The 25,227-nt window shown below is 33.6% G+C and overlaps 1 protein-coding gene across 1 annotated transcript; it reads left to right on the forward strand.

Annotated features, from left to right (window-relative positions):
• The first annotated feature begins 2,978 nt into the window (after positions 1-2,978).
• LOC128172928 (uncharacterized) lies at positions 2,979-16,253 on the forward strand. Its single transcript, XM_052838664.1, has 4 exons — positions 2,979-4,184; positions 5,997-6,116; positions 14,214-14,380; positions 15,843-16,253. The coding sequence occupies exons 1-4, from the start codon at positions 2,994-2,996 to the stop codon at positions 15,892-15,894; spliced, it is 1,530 nt and encodes a 509-aa protein (XP_052694624.1). The 5' UTR covers positions 2,979-2,993; the 3' UTR covers positions 15,895-16,253.
• The last annotated feature ends 8,974 nt before the right edge of the window (positions 16,254-25,227 follow it).

A 25,227-nucleotide genomic window follows, 5' to 3' on the forward strand; every position in this document is an offset into this window, starting at 1 on the left:
GATTTTGGCTTCTGGATGATTCCTGGACGATTTGGGTCTCACAAGGGGTTCAGAGTTTGATGTAGGTTTATTTCCCATTTATAAACAATTGTTTAGGTTCTTTTTGAGAGCTGCAATGCTCAACATGTGATATTACTATAAAATCATCCTGTTAGAAAAGGGACTAATGATTATAAACATAAGAATATTCAGTGGAAAAAATTATTTTTAATTTATTTATACATGATCTACATGTATTATACTACATTGTATTATGACTCCATTAAGCTGATTTTATCATACCTATTGTTCCTCAGGTGAGCGATGTGGCCCATGGGCCTCTTGTTAAGGAATCAAGTTGTGAAAATACATGCATGTTGCAAGAAAACGGAATGATCTTTGTCTGAAGCTACATGTATACACAGCACAGGCTGCATTTAATAGCAGATACAATGTACTTGTTTTACCCAGCTCTTTGGTCAGTTGGTTGGATGGGTTTCACGTGGTGTACATATATACATTGGTTTTCGATATGCAGAATAGGATTAAAACATGAATAAACGATTCTTTTGTGGTGATCAGCTAAAGGAATTTATATTGATGTTCTAACTGGATTATCATTATGATGTTGACCATTATAGGTAAGTCTGTAACACATGTATAATACATGCAGTAGCGCAATATCATGAGACACCGGCATACAATACATGTATAGCAATTTAGTTTAAAAATGTGATATTCATATGAATTTCATATATCTATACAGTTTGTTGATTGATTTAGTAAGCAGTTGATAAAGTTAAATATATATATTCATTAATTGCGCCTGCACATGTTTTATTTTCTTACTCCACCAGATCAGTAAACTGCAAATATACATATACATGTAATATTATTCTAGGGATGGCAATCAATTGCAGAATTGCCAATCGGTTATTTGTGACTCATTTTGACTGATTAATCGGTTAATCATTTTAAAAGTATAGACATTTCTAAACCATATTCATCCTTGCACCTTGTGTCATTGTGCATCAAATGGTATCCCCCCCCCCCTTTTTGAGACACCCAGTGACTTTCCAGAACTGGAACTAATAATAGTCAATTATTTTTAAAATGTCTTCAAACCAATGAAATCCCTTATGTTTTAATTTGTATCTAGGACCATGCACATGACCATGTCAAGACAAATCTTGTGCTATTTAAGTAAGTCATGGGCTCTAGTGAAGAGTAATCAATCAATCTACTGAATAACATCAACAGCAAATACTGCATGAGTTTTGAATTGAGCAAAATGTCCCATCTGTGAAGGCGTATCCGCCTGGTCCTTAATCTTCATATGTAGGAACAATAAGATCTATTACTTCACATAAAGATTTCTTATGACAAGAGGGTGTGTCATGATTTTTTTTTTTATAAAGGGGAAACATGATTTTGACCCAAGGTCATTTGTGCAAGTTCAAGGCCACTGGAAGATTTGTGTTCGCTGTATACCTTTTTTTATTGAGAATATTAATTGGATTAAGTTCATACTTCACTTCAAAATTGCATATGACCCAAGGATGAAAAAGTGACAATAACAATCCGTCAACCATTTCAAAAATCCATAAAACGAAATACAAATTCAAAGCAGAGCAACACGGACCTCCAAAAAGATGAAGTCATAAAGATGTGTTATAATTTTGACCCAAGTTCATTTAGGCAATTTCAATGTCATTGTTTAACAAAATGTATAATTCCTGTCTACGTCATTTCTTGTTTTGTATTTAAGGGGTGCAAGCTTAAAATGTTTATTGTTGCTTACAAACTGTGCAACTAATGATCTTCTCAGTTTATAGTGCAATCGCACAAGGTATCTAATTTCAAATCAAAGCTTTTGGGCTAATTTGGAAAATGATTTTAAAAAAATGACATTTTAAAGGTCGAACCTTGGGGAGAGGGAAGGGTATTAGTCTTCATAGGACTGTTCAAGTTATATTTAAACCTTTATTCTTTCGTGGGCATTTTGATGGTAATATATCATGAAGCTATTTGAATAAGAGCTGTGGCCTTTGTTGCTTACTCAGGTTAGCAATGTGGTTTAGTGTCTTGAATTTTATATAATTTTACAAATTGCAATTTTCATCCATATGGTCTCTTTCTAGTGATATTATACATATTTTAATATTGCCAGAGCACTAAACAATGTAATAGCTCTCTCTATTTTGTTTACTTAGATTTACAATGTCAAATGCTGCAAGAACCCACGAGACGCAATCATCTGGAAGGCGCTGCAACACTTTTGAAGCTCTCAGATGGCCTGGAGAAAATATTTTTTCTAGCGTTTTTCGCATAAGTCAAAGCCAGATTCTAATTGAGCCACGAAGTTTATATTTGGGGATTATGCAGCTTAACAATAAAGAACTAAAGAGTGCTGCAGTCCTGCAATATGAAGTTGCTAGACACCTCGGGTGTAAGCAATGGGTCAATGAATTTAGGAAAAACTGTCAGTGTGACCTGTCTGATGATTGGATTGATAAAAATCTGCCTTCATTAGACGGCAGAAGGCTGCAGACATCTAAAAGGTCGGCATCAGTGTATGTTGCAGAATCATCGCGCGACATACGTCTGAGGACCGAACCGAACATAAATATTGTTCGAGAAAATGCAGCAGAGGACAGGAAAGAAGAAACACCAATTAAATGCCCAGATCCCATCTCATATGCCCCAAAGACACAGGGAACGCACACCCTGTGCAAGAAAAAGAGATCTGATCCCTCTACCAGCTCATTAAGGACAGTTAGTTTCAAAAAAATAATTCCTGAAGAGACGCCAAAGCATCTATTTAGCACAGAAAAAAAGTAACAACAGGCAAAACCCTACGAAAAGTTGAATCTAGTAAAAGGTCATTATCAGTTACCATTGACGTAGATGAACCCTCACTGAAATTAAAATCCTCCCAACAATCAGAGTATTGTTTGCTCTCAAATTGTTTTTCATTGGATTCTAAAGTGAGACGTCACTGTACAAAAAGGCACATGCCTTTAATGTTTCAAACTGTGTCATCAGACTCAAGCAATGTTTTTCATTGTGTCCAAGCACTAAAATGGTTGATTAAAGCCGCATTAGGAGAACAAGCCACTCTTTCTGATGCTATGGAAACAGTCAACCAGGCCAGTAAAATACCTTCGACCATTGTCCTCAATCCATTGCATGCAGATTATTTTCGCCAGGCATGTCCATTCTTAGAGGTAGACGAGCCAAAACAGTTTACTCTGCACCCGGTAAACTCTCCAGCTGTATTGTTGTTTTGGCGATGCATTATGGTGCTATTGGACAAATGTACAGAATTCCAACAAAAGGAGTTTGTCCGTTTTAAATCAAATCCTCTTATTCACTCTACCTTTCCTCCTAAAAATCCATCACTAGTTTTACATGGCTCTGACTTAGAATTGCCATCAAATCTGGCAGAGTGTAATTTGCCAGATGATTCTAGTGGAATGGAAGTAGCTGAACACAGCGAGTTACCAGCTGTGTTTGATAGCCACTTCCATTTGGACCGTGCCTGTAAGAAGATATGGGGTGTTGAAGAGGGGCACACTGTAGAGGACCTTTTGAAACATAGTGAATCGGACAAACCAGCTGTTCCTGTTAACGTCATTGGAGGCATCATTGTCTACAGCGAGCCCAACACCTATCCAGACGTGTCCTTTACTTTAAATGGACCTTGGAAAGTTGCTGTTGGGGTACACCCAAAACAGCATAGTACGTTTACTGAGGAAAAAATAATGCTTCTTGAGCAATTACTGTGCCATCCAAAAGTTGTTGCACTAGGAGAATGTGGCTTAGATAGGAGTGTCCCACCATCTGAGTGGACGCAACAGGAAGATGTCTTTATAAAACTTCTGAAACTTGCCAAGCCTTGCATTCCAATTGTGTTATATCTCAGAGGGCCAGCTGGGGATAAATATGGATCTGATGTAATTGCAAGGTGTATGATGCTGATGGAAGTGCACTGTAGAAATGCGCAGCGGATACATCTTCATTGCTTCCAAGGAAAGACAGATGTTGTAAAGGCATGGCTAAAGAAGTTTCCAAATACTTGTTTTGGACTAACTGCATCAGTTCGCACATTTGATAGTCATCAGATTGCAGGTTTAAAGGCCATTCCGAGAACAAATATTGTGTTGGAAACTGATGCTCCTTACTTTCCCTTTGGTACAGCAAAAGTTAGTACACCCGCATATATAGGAGATACTGCTAAACTTGTTGCACAACATTTGAATGTGAAACCCGAAGAACTGATGGAGATCACTCTACAGAATGCCAAATTTTTGTATGGTATATGAAGTTTTCAAGCCAGAAAAATGTCAAAAACTATGAATTATTTAAATGGGAGGTTTCATGTAGAAGAATTCATCTTGGAGTCAGATTTCATTTTGGAGTCAGATTTCATCTTGGAGTCAGATTTCATCTTGGAGATAGATTTCATTTTGGAGTCAGATTTCATCTTGGAGTCTGAATTCATCTTGGAATTAGATTTCATTTTGGAGTCTGAATTCACATTGGAGTCTTTTACTAGAGTCTTCATACTTTAGAATTTTTTTTACATTGGAGCTGAATTATTTATATGGGAGTTTTTATGTAGAAGAATTCATCTTGGAGTCAGATTTCATCTTGGAGTCAGATTTCATCTTGGAGTCAGATTTCACATTGGAGTCTTTTACTAGAGTCTACTTCAGAAGTTTTTTACAATGGAGCTGTTGCAATAGTGCATTTAATCATTTATCTTATCAACAAGGTGGAGAGGTTTATAAAAAAAATTGACAGGTCAGACTGGATTGCAGCCATTGTTTTATTTTTATGAAAATAAACAAAAAACTTGACAATTGTGTAAACATTCCACATTTGTCGACTTCCTTTGGAAGAAAGATTCCTATTGAAATATTTCATTAGTGGCATTTTACATTAAACATTTCATTCAGATTAAGTCATGATTTCATCTTGAGGTTCGATTTTGCATGACATTTTTTTTCATCACATTTCATATTGGAGCATCTTAGAACAATTCTTGTTGAGCAAACCAAAGACTAAGTGCAGCCATATAATGAAAACAAACTGTAAACATGATAAAGGCAGGTTCATGTATTGTTATAATTTTTTCAACAAATTTCTTATGTCGTCTCTGACTGAGAAATCCTATTGATTATTCACGAGTGACCTTTTTACATTGGAGAGTTCGTGTAGAAGAATTCATGTTGGAGTCAGATTTCATGTTGGATTCAGATTGTTCACAAGAGTTTTCATCTTTCATTAGATTTCGATCGGCAGTGGCGTTTTGAAACAAAATCTGAAGTACATGTACTTGGAAGAGCAAAACGAATAAAAAAAGTCAAACATGGATCATTTTCTGTTTTTCAATTGCAATCTTCACTTGGAACACTTAAAGATTCATTCGAACATCTGTAAGTGACATTTCATGTAAAAGAATTCATCTTGGAGTCAGATTTTACACTGGAGTCTTTTACTAGAGTCTTAATACTTCATAAGTTTTTAACTGGAGTTATTTAACTGTGGTGCATTTAAACATTCATCTAATCAAAATTGTGGAAAGACTTGCCGAAAATCAAACTGCCAGAGTGGAGCAGAACCGTTTCTTAAAAAAAAGATAGAAAACAGGGTATTTCTGTTAACATTTTACATTGGAAGAAAGAATCACATCAAGATATTCATTAGTGATATTTTATGTAGTAGATGTTGTGTTAAAGAATTCATATTGGAGTCAGATTTCATCTTCATGAGTCAGATTTCACATTGAAATCTTTAAAGGGATAGTCTCTAAGGTATATATACTTGTGAAATGTAAACCTCTTATTCATTATGTGTATACATTGTCCATATATTGTAAATAAAAATCACTTTTAGCCTACTTGTTAAGGAATTAAATAAATAAACTGCTGGAATATATTAATTTTTGTCTTTCACACAAGAATGCAGCTTTTATCTTAGCCTTGTTCAAGTGAACTCTTTCTTCCTTTCAGAAGCTTGAACCGTCCTTTACCTTGATCTATAAGCCATCTTCACAAAGTTCCCTCCCTAGCCCAGATGAACTCATCCCTTATAGTATGATGCAGTGGAAGAATAGCCCAAAAGACCCAAGGGTGAACTTGTGGTCATGTATGCCCTCTTCACGTAAGTGGCCATGTTTTGAGAAATTTTTTTTGTCGCAATGTTTTGAGGTAACATTTTCAGTGAACGAGTAAACAGTCTGTGTCGTCAGTGGAAGGGTGTCTCACGCACCACTGAATACACCGTTTGGGTTGGACATGCTTTGAATTTGATGTTTTTGTAAGGTAATATTTTAAATTTTAGCAGCATTTCTACCCGAGGATTTGGTGTCTATACCTCCTCATACAGATTGTACTGCCCTGATATGAATCACACTTGGCACAAGGGAATCTATACAGCTTGCACGGCCCCTCCTCTCTTCAGACGCCAGGTCCCATTCTAGTGGTCAGTTGCAATGCCATCTGGTGGAGAAAAATGACTTGGTTCTACATCACCACTGTTTTCCCTAATTTGAGAAGCCTGTTGGAGTTTAAGTTTGCCAGCCTTGTAAAGTTGCAATGGTTTATTAGCAAGAAACAGATGTATTGTTTCATGCCCCATTAAATATGAAGAAATTTATAAAATGATATTATTTTAAATATAAGAATTCTTAAGATTCTGAATTTTGTAATAAATGCATAACTGGAATGCCTTTAAGCTTCATGTATCACTATATACTTATATGTAATTAAATGTAGTTTTGAATTGCATTAAACCAACTCATTTTTTAGTGTAAAATTATTGGATAATTAGCCATATAGCAGATATGTTATGAGGTTTATATTGAGAATACTTCACAAGAAACTCCCTGGTAATAATTGTCTTTTGATAATTTGACTTTTCTGTCCTCATTCACTTTTGTTTAAGGGTTTAGGAGGTCCCTCATCTCTCTCCTTCCTTGGTTTGAGGAGACGTGGCACGGGGGATGGAGGACCATTTCAACACTCTTTACAGCCGACGGAGAGTCCTGGACAATGCAGTGCATTTCTGTAGAGACTCACTTATACAGCCCAGGTACAGTTTCCCCTTTTTAGCTCACCCGTGCCAGAGGCGCCAGTGATCTTTTCTGATCAAAGATTATCTGTTTTCTGTTGATTCATGTACATAGAAAATAATAAGAAGTCTGAACTTGCCTTCTCGTGTATTTACTCTTTAGTTACTAGTAACGAAACTGAGTTTAAATTTTGAACAATGCATTTTAAGCAAAATCTATATAGATTATACATTTGGGTGACCAATACATCAAACAATATACCGGGTATACAATCTTATGGATTAAAGAAAAAAGTTGATGTTCATCTTGTCCGGTGTCTTAACGCCGAGTGAATACTTTTCTTCATTTGCACTAAGTGACTGATCTGGACATTTTACTTATTTTATTTCATACCAGTCCTTTCATTGACTTGTCTCTGTAAATTTATCAGTTGATGTCTTTATCATTTTAATGCTTTATTTTTAACGTAAAATTTTAAAGCAAATCAGGATAGGTCAACACCAAAGTATAACGTGATTCATTTACTTCCGGTCTCCATTTTCTAGTTTTATCGATCTGAAAAGCAGTTATTAAAACTGAATTCGGAGTATGATTTTCAATAAAAGGAATGGATGTATGGTAGTTCATGTAGATGATGCACGAGTTTACACAAAAAGTAGTAAGGGGCATACAGATTTATTTTTACCTATTAATTTTACATGATTCGCTGCCAGAAAATCGTGTCAGATAAGCCGGTCTAAAAAATCAAATGACGACCGTGACCAGGTGCCTATTCGGTAATTCAGCAGTTAGAGAGTTTTCGGAGTTTTCATAAACTTTGTAAAACGGATACAGATTTTTGTTTTCCCTTGGATCACAAAATTAAATAAATCTAACAACTTATATTATCTACCTTGATATAGTTGTTTTGATTTTCCCGCTTAGTTGTAGCTTTTTAAAAAAATTTCCATGGGGTCTTATTTTTAACTTTAACCTGCTCCAAAAACCATAACCTCCTCCAGCATCTGAAATTCATGGCCCAGATTCAGCATCCAAGTCTCTCAAGTCCATAAGTAGGTCCAGATGCATCATCCATGCAAGTTTGGTAAAGATAGGACAAGTAATAACAGATACAGGACATGCAACAAAAACCTTAACCAGGTCCGGACGCCGACGCCGAGGGTATAGCATAAGCTCCCCCCGACTTCGTCTCGGTGAGCTAAAAAACCATATGTGTTTACTATTTATGTTTACATAATATGTCAATGTTTATTCTACTGACACCGGCTACATAAACTTAACATTTACATGTACATGTTTTATAAATTATTCATTGTTAAGAATGTATTTGCAGTGCGAACCATCTCAGCGTGAAACAGAGTAGGTGCGAACCATCTCAGCGCAAAACATGTTTAGGTGCGAAACATATCCCTTACCCAGACTTAGGCAAGCAAATCTATTATTTAAAACAAAATTGCAAAAAACATTTTTTTTAAACAATAGTAAAGTAATAATTAGCTAGCCAAAATTACTGATAAGCAGTACATGTAAAATGATTTTGGGATAACTGTCAGATTGTGATGCAGCTCCAATGGTTGGTAATTAAAAAGATGGAACATGTGTAAGCTGAAACATGAGCAGTGAGTGGAGGAGATGAGGTGTATCATTTTCATTTTAATGCCCTATGGGAGGGAGTCTGTCTGGGAGGTTGTTTTTAATAAAACATGTATACTACATGTAGCTAGCAATCTTGGTTTAGTTTATCCATGAACACATATACTTATAAACCTATCTTGAAAGTTAACAAATGTGGGAAAATTATTTTGTATTAGAATCTTGTTTTTTAAGAACAGGTTATACACTCTATTATGATCTTATAAATGTTTTTTGCTAAAATTATAGGTTGAAAATTTTCAGGCAGACAGGTGGTTGTCATTACAATATATTTCTTTTACTCCAAAATGAAATTTAATTGAATGCTTCTATATGAGATTCCTCGACAGGTTTGTGTATTGGCCCTGGTACTCAGGTGACCATAACGACCTATTGGCCTCTTGTTGTGCAATATTCATTGCACTTAAATGTCAAGAAATTTTGATTTTGATACTTAAGAAATAATTAACCTAGGACTGTTGTTGTTGTTGCTTGGACCTGTTATATGAAATCTTTTACTTACTCTCCGCATTTTAAAAACAAATTTCATTACATTCCAGTGTGGTAATATGTTTTACGGTGCGACCGTTGGGGCGAGCGCAGCATATGATCAAACAATGAATTATGATAAATTAATGAAAATAAAATTAACAACGTAAATAAATTTGATTGCAAAATAAAATAAAACATACCTATTTTTTCAGTAAATTTACATTATTCATAGTTTATAAGATTTGTTATAAGTAGAACAAAAGTTCAATCTCAGATACAATGTTGCTGAATAATAAAGATTTTAATATAAAATTAATGTTCATTGCACTCGATCTATCTCCTCTATTAAAGTGATTGTAACGTATGTCAGTTCATCCCCTTTTTTTTGCAGTCGACATTTTTTCTTAAACTTACATACAATATTGACTTATCATAGAGTCCCCCCCCCCCCCCCATGGAGTTGCCCCCTCCACTTTTGAAAAATTTAATTTTTAATCTTTTTTTTTTTTTTAACTTACGCTTAAAAAAATTAGCTTATCATATTATAAAAAAAAAATGGAATTGCCCCCCCCCCCACCTTTGGATTGGGAGCATGTAATAAATGGAAGTGAAAATTAAAAAAAACCATTGAACTGCTAAAGAGCTGATCGATTAGAATTTTCTTTCATGATTTTGAGAATTATCTTTTTTTTTCTATTTGCTTGTTAAGATTTTTTTGACGAGGCTGCCATCCACCCACCTAACCTCCTTTTAAAAAACGATGCATGCTACGTGTACGTACCTGGAAATTAACGTTACCGTAATTATAGTGAATAAAATAAATGTCAGTATTCATCCAAATGAGTGCAAGTTACAACTGTTTCCTATATCTGAAGAAATGTCCTTATTCTTTAGCTTTGCAAGATTTTGAGAGGAATTTCAGCAGATTTACAATAACTTCAGTTAGAGTTATTTCCCCTTATTGTGAGGTCAAAGTTAACGTTGGTTACATTCGGATCACGCTCGCCCTTTTCCGTAACCGATAAAATATCTTATTTGCGGTGACGGAAATGGCCGAGTAGTTACGATTGCGTTGGTTAGTGTCGTCTGACTCTTTAAATTAAAACTCCCTTGAGAAATAAAAGTATACTGTTTTATTTACTTAAAAAGCATGATGTTCTTAAAATTACACATCTTATCTGTACTTTGATTCTCGCGAGAACGTGAGGTTGGAAACTATGAATTGTGGGTCAAAATTAACCGACGCCGAAAACATTAGTCTCGTTCAACCAGACGCTCGGCTGTCTCCGTAAATCTCCGACGAGCAGAGATTTACGGAGACAGCCGAGCGTCTGGTTGAATGAGACTACGAAAAAATCTATCGGATCAATGTGTAAACCTTTGTGACGTCACTCGATTAGTTTTGATTGAGAGTGTACTGAGGTGAACTTTAGAGGTAACATTGACTGTACGTCGTATACATTGTTATTGTTTTTATTGTCTTGCTGATTCTCGTGAGAGTGTGAAGTGATGAAAATTACCATGATTACAGGGAACTACTGGGACGATTAAAACAATGCGTTACTGGTCCGATTTACTGACGCCAAAAAAATCCGTTGAATGAATGTGCAACTATAGTCCGAATTAACCCATTCACGGTAACTGCGCAATCGCAACTTCTCGGGCCTTTCCGAGTCTGCCGGAAAGGCCCGAGATGTTGCGAGTGGGTAACTGCGGTGAAACTAATTATTGCGCATGCGTACGAATAAATCGTACACCTAAGAATTCGTAACCTACGTCTACGTCTAAGTACCATTTTACGTATTCGTAACTTCAATCTTACGCCATTCGTAACTTCTACGTCTACGTCTACGAACTTTAGTAAATATGGGTACTGCTCTTTTGCAGGACAAAATGACATAGTTAGGTGAAATATGACGACGTCATTTAATTATCTACTTACTGAAATTTTGGCAAAGTATATCATTTTGCCCTGCAAGAGAGCAGTACCGCAGTTATCATGAAGGGGTCTATTTTCTATTCACACACGCCTTGCCGGTAGAGCTCGCTTCGCGCCGGCGAGCTGCGCTCGCAATAACTCTAATGTAAAAGTGAATAACAAACCAGTTTTTATTAAATCCTGGTATGAAAAGGGAGTAAAGGTTGTGCAAGATTTTTTGATGATGATTGTAATCTTAAAAACACATACAATCTATCTGACAGTTGTGTGATGCAATACAATAGCACTGTTACGGCTATTTCAAAATATTTGAAATCATTGTTAATAGATAGGTCTTCTTTCAAGAGACTTCCTAATCCATATGTACCGTCATTTTTTGAACCTCTCGTATCTTTTGAAAAATGTTCAAAAATCTTTTATAATTTTTTGAATAAAAATGAGGCTATTCCAACCTCAATCAGCAAGTGGGAGGCAGAGCTTATCAGTGCAAGATGTTTTTAAAATTTGTTACAAAACCACTAGTGATTCTTCTGCCCAGTGGTTACAATTTCGAGTTTTGCACAGAATTGTTCCTGTTGGAAAATACCTTAAGGAAATTAACATTAAAACTTCTGATTGTTGTGGTTTTTGTATGGAAAATATTGAAACAATAATACATGTTTTCATTTATTGTGATAAAGTACAAACACTCTGGAGTGATTTAAGTCTTCATATATACAGAAAGACCATTGAAAGAGTTGGTTTTAATGTTTCGAATGTTATTCTTGGTGAGCTATTATTGTCAAACAATAACAGGGTTATAAACTTCATAATTCTATATGTTAAACAATATATTATTATATATTTAATGCAAAATAAAATGCCAAATTTTCTTGGATTACTCGGTTATTTAAGAATAAAATATCATACAGAAAAATATGCTGCTATCCAAAATCAAAAGCTGCGCAATTTTGAAAAATTGTGGCTTACATGGAAAAATAGTTAAGATTAGTTTATGATATTATGATTATTACTATTCTTATTATTATTTTTTTTTGGGGGGGGTGTTTTTTGGTTTTTTGGGGTTTTTTTGGAAGCAAAGTAACCATTTACCACTAATATTGAAAAATGTATGTAAATATACTTGTGTGTGAGTGAGTATGCATGTGTATAAAATTTATAAAAACTGAATTTATTAATGTCAACATTAGTATGTATGGAACAAAAACAATAAATTATAAAAAAAAAAAAAACCAAAAAACCTAGAGCTGTTTTTGCTCAGGAGATGTATGTGGCCCTTGGGCCTCTTGTTTTAATAAATGCAAATATTAAGATACAGTTATCTGTATATAACTAATTTAAATTTTTTCTGACTGCATCTAGTCAACAACCTCAACTGCAGATCACAGATCCAAACAACCAAGAAACCCAATTGCCAGGTCAACAAAATGGAATGCTCCAACACAACAATCACTATGAGCCCATGCAACAGATGACCTATCCATACAATTACTGGCAGTCAACCCCGCAACACAACCAGATGCATTATGGGCAGCAGAATTACCAGCAACAGAGCCTACCTTCCAATAAGGGATATCAGAGCCACCATGTTTCTAGTTGGCAGAACTTACCAAACCAAACAGTTTACCTTCTTCGTCCAAACTACATGAATTCAGAATATTATGCTTCTTCTGAACCCAAAGAGCAGAATTCCACACCTACCTCCTTTGCCAAGGTAATTAATAATGTAGTTCAAATGTAATCAAAAAAGAGAATGATGGCATTTGATGTTGAATGAGTTTTTATTAATTATATTTAAATGTTACGATGTTATACAATGCTTTCAAAAACTTTATAAATGTTCAAGCTCGAGTTTCAAATATGGTACTAAGGTGACCGTCAAAACCTGTTGACAATGTCTTGAATTTGTTATAAAAAATATCTCCTAAATGTGCCTGAAACACTGATTCAGGTGTCGGGTACGTCCTCATCTGTTGGCACACATAGTACCAGATGGCTGTTATTTTAACACTTTTTCCAGAATCATGGCCTGAAAAAATGGGGTAAAATTTTGTTCCTATGTATAAAATGCACCCCTTACTTTTGATCAAATTTTGGCTGAAAAAAAAGTGTGTGTATATACATGTATAAGACAATTAAAATGTTTAAAGTTTATTACTATTTATAAAGCATTTCATACATAATAATAATAATAACTAGAGCAAAGCTCGTTGCAAAGCAACGAGTGGGTCTTCCGTTAATGTCGGAAGTAAAGCTCGAAGTTCCTGTAAGAAGCAGAGCTCTTTAACCAATTACAAGAGTAACTAAAATAAAAAGATGAAAAAATCGAATTATTCCTGGTACGACTTAACAAAATCCGAATGATTTTAAGTACGAATTAACAAAAACCTTTTTGATTTCAAGAACGACTTAACAAAAAAAATCCGAATGTGTTCAAGTACGACTTAACAATTATTTTTGGTACGAGTTAATTTTACCATAAACATTACGCTATTTTTTAAACCAAGGACGCGGAAACAAAATTTCCGGAAAAATCAATTTTTAAACCCCGATATCTCTGTAACGCATCGTCCGATTTTTAAACGGATTTCAGTTTTGTACTCAGCATGAAAATTACTGTAAGATACATACGTTTAATTTTTAAAATCAAAAAACATGAAAATTGAAAAAAATTGGTTTTGCTTCCGGTTTCGACCGGAAGTGTCCGAATTAAGTTTCCAGCCTTATGTCATAAGTAAAAAGGTAGTTCTACGTGCTCTGTAAATCTCATAGCTTTATCTTAAATCAAAAAGGAGAAAAGCTCCGGACAAAATCACTTTTTAAAACGTGAAAAACGTCAATATCTGACGAATTTGATGACGTCATCAAATAATTTTTACATATCATAGAGATCTTTTAAAAACACATAAAACTGAAAATTTCAAAGCAATCGATGCAAGCGCTTTTGAAATATTCGAGTTGGAAAAAAAATAAAAAGAATAATAATAATAAGAATAAGAAAAAAAAAGAAACCGTAGAAAAACAAAAGGGTCTTCCGTTGGAAACGGAAGACCCTAATGATAATAATAATAATATTTATATATTATCAGGCAGATCCCACAGACACTGGAAGGGTTCCGACAGGAAGCCAGTAAGGCGGAGCTAGCTGCCAGAGTCACGGCTAAACCTGAAGTCAGCGACACCCAGGCTGTCACAAACTACACCATGTTGACAGCTATTCAGGATCTCACCAGAAATGTACAGGCCTTACGGATGCTGATGTAAGCATGCCTTATATTGCTCAGGTGAGCGATGTGACCCATGGGCCTCTTGTTTTAATTAATGCGAGACTAGTACTCTAACCTTACAAGGTCAATCTAGCAGTAACAGATCAATATCATTAATCTCCAATACATTTCTTTGAGTACTAGCACAAGTACAAAAAAACTAGACCTGTTTTTGTTTTTAACAAAAAGGAAGGGCTTTTTGACAGCTTTTTAAGCCCCTTTTTTTAAATTCTTACTTTGTTTCTCAAAGATTGTGTATTTGATATAAAATAAGAACATGGTATACTGTGGTTTCATCAATATTCGTTGAATACCAATTTTCGTGGATTTCGTTGTTAAGTTGATCCACGAAATTAAATGCTCATCGAAGAACAATATCAACTAACATTTTGTATTGATAGGGTCATTGGCCACGAATTTACGTATCCTTGAAACTGTGGTTTTCAGAAAATCCACGAAAATTGATACCCACGAATATTGATGAAACCACAGTATGTTATAGAACATATTCCCATCCATGAACCGAATGAAATGAACTTATGATTATCATACAATTTTTTAACAGATGATATACAATACTGTCATAACAGTATCCATGAATATCCAAGATCATAAAGTTTGATTTTCATATATTATGATAGAGGAGGTCTCATAAAGGTGATGCCTCATCTCGGTGAGCTTTGTAATCTGTGATTACCTATGTTTTGGAATTTTATTTTCAGAACCTTTTCCGGTATGCTCATTAGGTCCCTTATTGTAAATATGAGACATGAAAATATATATTTGCTTGAAAACTATTTGAGAAAATGTTACCTGCATGAATTCAATTGATTTAATAACATAGAAACTCCCATAAAACAATTTTCATCAGATCATAACACCAGAAGTACTCAATACTTTTCAATGTATCTTGGAATATATGTTAATTAATTCCATATTAAACTATTTTAGAAAATGTTACATACATGCATATGTTAATTAATTCCATATAAACAATGTCTGTAAGTCTTAGGAAATTCTGAGGTTTTTTAAATTTTTTGTTTTATCATCCCCCCTTCTCTCAAATTTGAAAACGGTAGATAGAGAAATGTCTACGCTTACAATTTTGTACAACATATCAAGATACATCTAATTGTAAAAAGTAAGCAAGATATTGCGTTTCATTCAATTTTTACTATTTTCCTTGCCAAAACCGGAAGTACCAGAACCGGAAGTTAAAACCTTACTTACGCGTGTCAGAACCAATTGCTATAAGCCTATGCAATCAAAATTTTAATATCTTTAACCGTATCCATAAAATCCTTGACAAAACTTTGTTGAAAATAATGAAAATAAAAAAGACAAAAACAATAGGTCTTTTTGACCGAAAGTACTAGTTAGTTTTGAGTGACGACTCAATCTAATAATGATCCTTTTATCTCACTTTAAGTTTTTTTTAGATTCTTCTGTTTTGTAGGGTCACTATGGTAATGCTGCATTTTGGTTTATTTATGGACTTTGACAAATAACCACTTTCTACAAACACCAATTCGAAATTTCCGAACACAATGAACAACAGAACTTTACGGGAAAAGCTTGACAGTGTGCGAAGTTGTGATCATCAATTTATGGACATTAGCTCTGACTTGTGATACATGCTATAATGATACATGTAATCCCAGTGATATGTTGCGTTCTACATTCAGTGTCGATATATGTATAGCTTTTTTAACAATGATTTCTTTAGATTATATACTTTGAACACATTTTGCCATTATATTTCTATTTCATGAGTGTAGGTTCATTTTGTGTTGCAATTATTGCAGGTATTGTGTTCCTTTTTTATTGCAACGTATGCATTGGTATAAACATTTTTTTTATTGTTTAATACAGCTATAGTGTACATGTTTATTTCTCATTTGTAGAAACATTTTTAGGGTCTTCCGTTTCCAACGGAAGACCCTCTTGTTATTCTATTGTTTCTTTTTATTATTATTAGGGTCTTCCGTTTCCAACGGAAGACCTTATTGTTTTCGTACGGTTTCTTTTTCCCTATTATTATTAGGGTCTTCCGTTTTCAACGGAAGACCCTCTTGTTATTCTATTGTTTTTTATTATTAGGGTCTTCCGTTTCCAACGGAAGACCCTCTTGTTTTTCTTCGGTTTCTTTTTATTATTATTTTATTTTTTATTTTTTTTCTGACTCCTTCTCGGCTTTATATCTCAAAAAGTTTTCATCCGATTGCAATGAAATTTTCAGAGCTTTTGTAAAATTACCGTTCCTCAAAGATGTTAAAGTTTTAGCATTTACGTCACTTCTGTTCAAATTTGGCGGCCATTTTTAAATTTAAAAAAAGTGATTTTGTCTGGAAGAAATCTCCATAAACTTTTAAGATATCGCTTTGAAAATTTTACTGATGATAGATGTATCAATTCTACAATGTACTGGGGGGTTTAAAATTTTGTTCATCAATTTTGCTCAAAACCGGAAGCAGTTCCAATTTTTGGAAATTTTCATTTTTTTAACAAAATAAGACAATATTACAGTCTTGTAGAACTTGCCATGGTGAATTCAAATCTGAAATCAGTTTGAAAATCGGACGATGCATTACAGAGATATCGGGGTTTAAAAATTGATTTTTCCGGAAATTTTGATTCCGCTTCCTTGGTTTAAAAAATAGCGTTATGTTCAAATTAAAATTAATTCGTACCAAAAATAATTGTTAAGTCGTGCTTGAACACATTCGGATTTTTTTTTTGTCAAGTCGTTCTTGAAATCAGAAAGGTTTTTGTTAATTCGTACTTAAAATCATTCGGATATTGTTAAGTCGTACCAGGAATAATTCGATTTTTTCATCTTTTTATTTTAGTTACCCTTGTTGTTGGTTAAAGAGCTCTGCCTTTTACAGGAACTTCCGGCTTTACTTCCGACATTAACGGAAGACCCACTCGTTGCTTTGCAACGAGCTTTGCTCTAGTTATTATTATTATTCTTGTTTTTCCTTCTGACTTTTTTTTTTGCTTTATATCTCATAAACTATTCAACCGATTTGCAAGAATTTTTCAGGGATTATGTTCAATGCTTGTCCCTTGAAGCTTTTAAAGTTTCAGTCATAAAATCACTTCCGTTTTCTAGTTACGTAATTTTAAAAATTTTCAAAAAGTGATTTTGTCCATGACTTATCTCGTAAACAGTTGTTCATAAGGACTTGAAACTTTCTGTGATTGTAAATCTGCGGATTTACTTGTGGCATTTGACCAAAAAAATGTATTTTGTCACTTCCGGTCGAAACCGGAAGTGAAACAAATTTTTCGAAAAAATAAATTTTCTGATCGAATCAAAAATGAAAATGTGTTTTGTAGAGCTTGTTAAGCTGAATCTAACACTGAAAGCCGTTTGAAATTCGCATGATGAATTACAGAGATATTGGGGTTTAAAAATTGATTTTTCCGGAAATTTTGATTCCGCGTCCTTGGTTTAAAAAATAGCGTTATGTTCAAAGTAAAATTAACTCGTACCAAAAATAATTGTTAAGTCGTACTTGAACACATTCGGATTTTTTTTGTTAAGTCGTTCTTGAAATCAGAAACGTTTTTGTTAATTCGTACTTAAAATCATTCGTATTTTGTTAAGTCGTACCAGGAATATTCGATTTTTTTCACCTTTTTATTTTAGTTACTCTTGTTATTGGATTAAGAGCTCTGCTTCTTGCAGGAACTTCCAGCTTTTCTTCCAACATTAACGGAAGACCCACTCGTTGCTTTGCAACGAGCTTTGCTCTAGTTATTTTTCTTTTTTTTTCTTACAAATTTTGTGCCCGCGATTTCTCAAAAACGGCTCGGCCGATTTTCATGAAAATTTCAGATCTGCTAGATATTGATCTTAACTTAATATACATTTTTTTATTTTGATGACGTCATTTCCGTTCTTGAGATAATGACGTTTTAGCGATTTTCAGAGGGTTGGCTTGTCCAAGGATCTACTCCTAAACGGTAAAAGATATTGAGTTCAAACTTTCTGGGATTGTAGACAAGAGATTGTAGATGTGTCATTTGGCATTCATAATTGTCATGCTCAAAAAGCGTTAAAGCTCGCCTGGTCCCGAAAATTGAGACTAAAAAAACGTCATAAATTTTTCTGGTTTTCTTTGTTAAGGTATTCGATGTATAACGACCACATTTTGTACCTAATAAATGAGTGGTCCGATTTGCTTAATCATGATATCATTTGAAGGTGTTATCAAATAAAAATACTCCACCAAAGGAATTTTCAAAATTTTTATTATGGTCCAACTAATTACACCTTGAATTTTGCATTGAAGTCTATGGGCAACGTATGTTTTTTTAAGATGTTGTAAAAAGTAACTTATAATTCGTAAAACTCTCTTGGTTAATACATGCATACACTTTCTTTTTATCAGAATATGAAATAAAATTAATCATTTACCGCAGATATTTTGACAAAATTAAAAATTTTCTTTTTCCATCAAGGGGAGATAACTCTACAAAAAATTTTAAGGTATAAAATAACCGGCTTCTTACATGTTGTCTGTCATGTAAATTTGTTTCATTTCACTTTCATAGTTATCTAGCAATAAATATTTAACTATTTTAAAATGATTCAAAATTGTTCAATATCCCTTCATTATACATTGAATACCTTAATCTCTTTTCTGAAAAATATTTTGTTAAGACATGTAATGTAAAAAAAGTTTATATTTACAAGAGCTTTCATTCGATATCAAGAAAAAGGGGCTGGCCCCTCAAATTAGGGGACCAAAGGGCTCTAAAGTCTTTTATCTGTAGCCCTTTACTGAGAGATATTTTGTAAAAGGTTATAGAAGCAGATATGTTTATCTTACAGTTATGTATCCAAGCAATGTAATGATTTTATCATGCATTACGTAATTAGGGGTTTTTAGGGGTCAAAAGTCCAAAATTTTGATCACCCATACCTCAGAAAGGAAAAATATTTTGAAATGCAGTATAGAAGGAAAGTTGCTCAAAATGATGTACTTAACAAAATGCAACCTTTAAAATTTCGTTAAACGGCCCCTATAAGGAGATAAGGGGTTGGCCCCTAAAATATTTTTTCCATATAACTCAAGAACGGTAACGAATTTCTAAACACTTGTTGAACAAAATGTGTTTAGAATTAAAGGACCTTGAGATTGATATCAAGAAAAAGGGGCTGGCCCCTTAAATTAGGGGACCAGACGGCTCTAAAGTATTTTATCTGTAGCACTTTACTGAGAGTTATTTTGTGAAAGGTTATAGAAGCAAATATGTTTATCTTACAGTTATTTATCCAAGCAATGTTATGATTTTATCATGTCATATGTAATTAGGGGTTTTTAGGGGCCAAAAGTCCAAAATTTTGACCACCCATATCTTAGAAAGAAAAAATATTTTGAAAAGCAGTATAGAAGGAAAGTTGCTCAAAATGATGCACTTAACAATATGCAACCTTCAAAATTTCGTTAAACGGCCCCTATAAGGAGATAAGGGGTCAGCCCCTAAAATGTTTTTTCCCATTTATTCAAGAACGGTAACGAATTTCTAAACATTTGTTGAACAAAATGTGTTCAGAGATAAATGACCTTTCTTTTGATATCAAGAAAAAGGGGCTGGCCTCTTAAATTAGGGGACCAGAGGGCTCTAAAGTCTTTTATTTATACATGTAGCCCTTTACTGAGTGATATTTTGTGAAAGGTTATAGAAGCAAATATGTTTGTCTTACAGTTAGGTATCCAATCAATATAATGAGTTTATCATGTGCTACGAAATTAGGGGTTTTTAGTGGTCAAAAATCCAACATTTTGATCACCCATATCTTAGAAAGGAAAAATATTTTGAAATGCACTATAAAACGAAAGATGTTCAAAATGATGTACTAAACAATATGCAATGTTCAAAATTTCGTTAAACGGCCCTCTAAGGAGATAAGGGATCGACCCCTAAAACGATCTTTGCCGTATATCTTTAAAACGGTAACGGATTTCTAAACACTTGCTGAACAAAATGTGTTTAGAGTTAAATGACCTTTCATTTGATATCAAGAAAAAGGGGCCGGTCCCTCAAATTAGGGAACAAGAGGGCCCTAAAGTCTTTTATCTGTAGCTGTTTACTAAGAGATATTTTGTGAGGGTTATAAAAGGAAAATTAGGTTATATACGTTTATATATCCTAACAATATCATGATTTACTCATGCGTTACCTAACTAGGTGTTTTAGGAGCCAGAAGTAAAAACTTAAATCGTGTCTATATCAATTGGAAGAAATGCTTGTATTTAAAAAAGCAGCGTAAGAGACCTTAAAAAGCGATGCAGAAAAGCATTAATACTCCTTTTTACAGATCATGTTTTCTTGTCAAAAATCTAAGTCGATGATGTCATATAACCTTCTTAAAATCGGACGGAAGACCTCCTCGTTGCTCGCAACGAGATCGTGTCTAGTTATTATTATTATTCTTTTTCTTTATTTTTCTGACTTTTTTTAAGCTTCATATCTTTAAAAGTTTTCAACCGATTTCAATGACATTTTCAGAGGTTACGTGGCATTGTCGTTCCTCAAAGATGTTAAAGTTTCCATTACAACGTCACTTACATTTTTACGTTACGTTAATTTTAAAATTTTCAAAAAGTGATTTTGTCCAGGGCGTTTTTCAAAAACACTTTAAGATAGAGATTTGAAATTTTCTGTGTTTATACATTTATCATTTTTATTGGGACATAAGGCTGGAATTCACATTCCGTCACTTCCGGTCCAAACCGGAAGTCTTTTAAAATTTTCAATTTTGTGTGAATTTAAAATATTAATGATCTTTGTAGAATTGATAATGCTGAATACGAAACTGAAATCCGTTTTTAAATCGGACGATGCATTGCAGAGATATTTGGGTTCAAAAATTGACTTTTCCGGAAATTTTGATTCCGCGTTCTTGGTTTAAAAAATAGCGTAAAGTTCAAGGTGAAATTAACTCGTACCAAAAATAATTCGATTTTTGTAAAGTCGTACTTTGACACATTCGGATTTTTTTTGTTAAGTCGTTCTTGAAATTGTAAAGGTTTTTGTTAATTCGTACTAAAAATCATTCGGATTTTGTTAAGTCGTACCAAGAATTATTCGATTTTTTATCTTTTTGTTTTAGTTACTGTTGTTATTGGTTTAAGAACGTTGCTCCTTACAGGAATATCTAGCTTTACTCTAGACATTAACGGAAGACCCACTCGTTGCTTTGCAACGAGCTTTGCTCTAGTTTTATATATATTTATTACTTACATTAGATTCAAATTTTTTTCTGACTCGAGTTATATGCTTTACTCTTCATTGTTTTTTTTCTACATTAGGCCTCAATTTGAGCTTCCAAAGAGTGTATAGAAAGGAATGTAGTCATAATGCATATTTTTTATTGCTAAAATTAAAATATGTTAGACGACAGCATGGTCATGTTTATTAGAAAAATTGGATTTATAGGAATCAGTAATTACCTTAAAAGAATTGTAAAACTGTATTTTAAGTTAAGTACATGTATAAAATTGGCATTTAAAAATTATTATCTTTGTTAAGCTGATAGGTAAATTCTTTAGGCAAAACTGATACTTAGTTCATGTTGACATTTGTCAGCAGATAAATAATGTTATCCCCTAATAAAGGGAGGAATTTATTATTTGCTATACATAAGTGTGTTTTTCGGCCTTTTTTCGTATAACCAAACTTGTCAGTCTTTAACATAAATTCCTTAAGGTGATGTTTTGTTTTTTAGAATCTGGCATGTTGGCTTATTTATTTAGATACAACAAAGAAACCTTCTGCGCATTCTTTATGCTACAACATGTAGCAATGGTCTCTGTATGGGTATGCTCCTAAATTCTGGCTTGCCAAAATTCCCGTTACATGTAACACAAATTTTTGGGATCGCTCGAGCGTGCTCACTCTGTTGAACAGGTCATTGATATCTCATTAAGAAAGGAGTATAATTAGAATATAATACATCGCGCTCAAAAACATCAAAGGTTTCTACCCTGTCATTTCTGTCATTATTGCAATGTAAAATTGACAACAAAATTCTACTTTTGGTAAAATAATCACTTTTCTTTGTCTTTGCAAACACTCAAAAAATGTGATAAAGAAACAAAACCTTCATGAATGGTTGACCTTACTTGCATGAATGTATTTGAGAGTAAGACAGACATAAGACAGTCTTTGTAACATAAAGTGTGATGAGTTGTCTTTAGTTAGATTTACTTTTTTATTTTGTTCTAATTGAGGCAAAAATAATCTTCTGAGTGTGCCATGATGTGCACATTGTATATATGTATCAACTGTTTTGCGAAAGCTAATGAATTTATTTTTAAAATTAGATTTATTATCATGTTTATCAAATGAAGTTTTCAAACTGAAGAAAAGAATTCATGCTCTTTTTTATGCTCTTTTTTAAGTTAGTGAAATTTTAAGCAGAGTTTAACGTTTTCGGTAGTTTTCGTACATTCTGGAAAAACGGCATTGAAAGCCTTTTTCTTCCAAAGCCGAAATATATAATGAAAACTCAATAATAAAATATGTAATTTGATGTACTCTGTGGCCATCCTTAAAAAATTGTTTGTTTGGAATTGCCGCCTGATGGTTTTAGGACCCAGAAGGTGGGGGGGTGTGTGTGTGTTTTTTTTAATGTTTTTTTTTAATCAGAAGTCTAACTAATTAAAAAATTGATAACAAATATAAATCTCAATAAACAGTGGAATTTTTTTTCCTTTTTTCTTTTTCAAAGAGATAACGAACCATACAAAAATGTTGCTCAAAAATAACCCTTTCACCATTAAAATCAGAAACATTGTACAAAAACTTACAATTGTTATAATAGAATACAAACCAAACATTTATGAGGTGCAAGTCAAGTTTTTAAGATTTAATGTCACCACTGACACCAGTCTATTTTGTAGGAATTTCTAACTCTTTGTTTATACAATCCACGTACACAAACTGAAAGAACCACACATAATTCAAGGTCCCTTGGTCAAAGGTTTAGGCCTTAAAATATTCGAGCTATTGTAAAATTTTTGCATGTAAAGAAAAAATGGTAGGCATCCTTGGGTAGTCCACACTGACAATTACCGCTTTTCTTTTATTATATATATTTATTATTTAATATAACATTTATTTTTTATAAATCAGTGTATACAATAATGTTTATGTTAAGCTTGCATTAACCATGTGTGAAATAGGAAGTAGTTTAATATAGCAATGTTATTAGATTTAGATATTGACTTCTGAAAGTTTCATTTCTTACATCAAACTCATTGTATTCCAAAGTTAAATAGCACAAATGATTTCTTAAATAATTTTATTCTAAACTTAAATAAACTGTAATTTTCAAGGTTCCTAGTTTGTGACTTCTAGCATTAGGAAGAATCCGAGATAAATAGTTATTGTGGATCTTGTACATAATAGTAAGTTTAGACATTCTTCTTGTGTCAAAAAAAGTTTCCCAGACTGTTTCACAATTGAGTGATGTTTTTAGAAGCAGTAGTTGATAAATCTGTACCAATGTGGACAGCATATAACTGAACCTTCTCAATAGTTTTTCAATTTCATATTGGCTACAACAATCCAAAACAAATGAGGCATATTCGAGAATAGGCCTTACAAAAGTAATGTACATTTTGGAAGGAGTATTTTTTCCAAGGTTAAATATTTTATTTTTTTCAAAAGACATAATTTTATAGTGCTTTATTTACTATAATGTTAATGTGCTCTGACCATTTAAGATCACTTGCTAAATGTAGACCAAAGTGTGTGTTCAGATATATTCTAATTCACAATGTTGAAAAAATATTTCTGGTAATTAACTTGATTTTGTGTGAAAAAAGACAGCCTTAGTTTTGATAGGATTAAATTTACATAACCATCGACTAAATCACTGTTCCAAAGTATATAAATCATGATTGGTATTGTAGTAAAAACATGCAATGCATATTGGATACAAAATTTTGTCGTCAGCAAAAAGTATACAAAAAGATAACATTTTGTTTGAGATATATATCAAAAAGATCAAGGGCCTCTAACACTGAAGCTAGGGGCACACCCAATACTATATAAGTAGTAGATGACAAAAAATCTACACGATCGAGTTCTAATCAGTATCGGTAGATCAAAGCCTTCAGTAACCCCCCCCCCCTAAAAAAATGTCATTTTTAACCAATTATTTGACCCCCTGGTCTACCAGAAAATTTTGGAAACCTTTTTACGAAACATGACACCCAAAATCAAACTCCAAGAGTTCAGTTTGCTGGTTTATAAGATGTAAGAGCAGTTTGAGAAAGTAAAACGTGAGAGACGGACGGACGGAACAGGGTAACAACAATATACCCGAACTTTCTTGTATAAGTGCGGGTATAATGATTAAAAATTTATTGAAAGATGAGTGGCTAATTTTAGGGGTCTTAGCCTATCTTGTCCTTTCACAGGGATGCAGATGCAATAGGTGTAGCATTAGCTCATTTTGGCTTCATCTTAGTATTGAATGTCTACTTGGAATATGGCTGATTTAATAAAAATGATGCAATATATAATTGATACACATGCTTCAGTTTATTCTAGAGATTACTGTAAACCAACTTTCATTCGCGAGCGAAAATTTTTCGCGAGGTAAGCGAAAGCCTCGTCTCCGCGAATATTTCACGCCGTTAACCAGTCCTTGTCGTATGTTATTTTATAACAACATTGATCTCAATCAGGCTTGGTCGCGAACATTAGTCGTCGCGAATCGTTTTTTCAGAAGTTAGTTGCAAAATAAAGTCGTCGCGAATCAAAGTTGGTCTGCAGTATAATGTAGAGTTTGTACACGCATTAAATGACTCTGC

Source organism: Crassostrea angulata, chromosome 2 (genome assembly GCF_025612915.1).
Source record: "Crassostrea angulata isolate pt1a10 chromosome 2, ASM2561291v2, whole genome shotgun sequence".
Classification (NCBI taxonomy): Eukaryota; Metazoa; Mollusca; class Bivalvia; order Ostreida; family Ostreidae; genus Magallana; species Magallana angulata.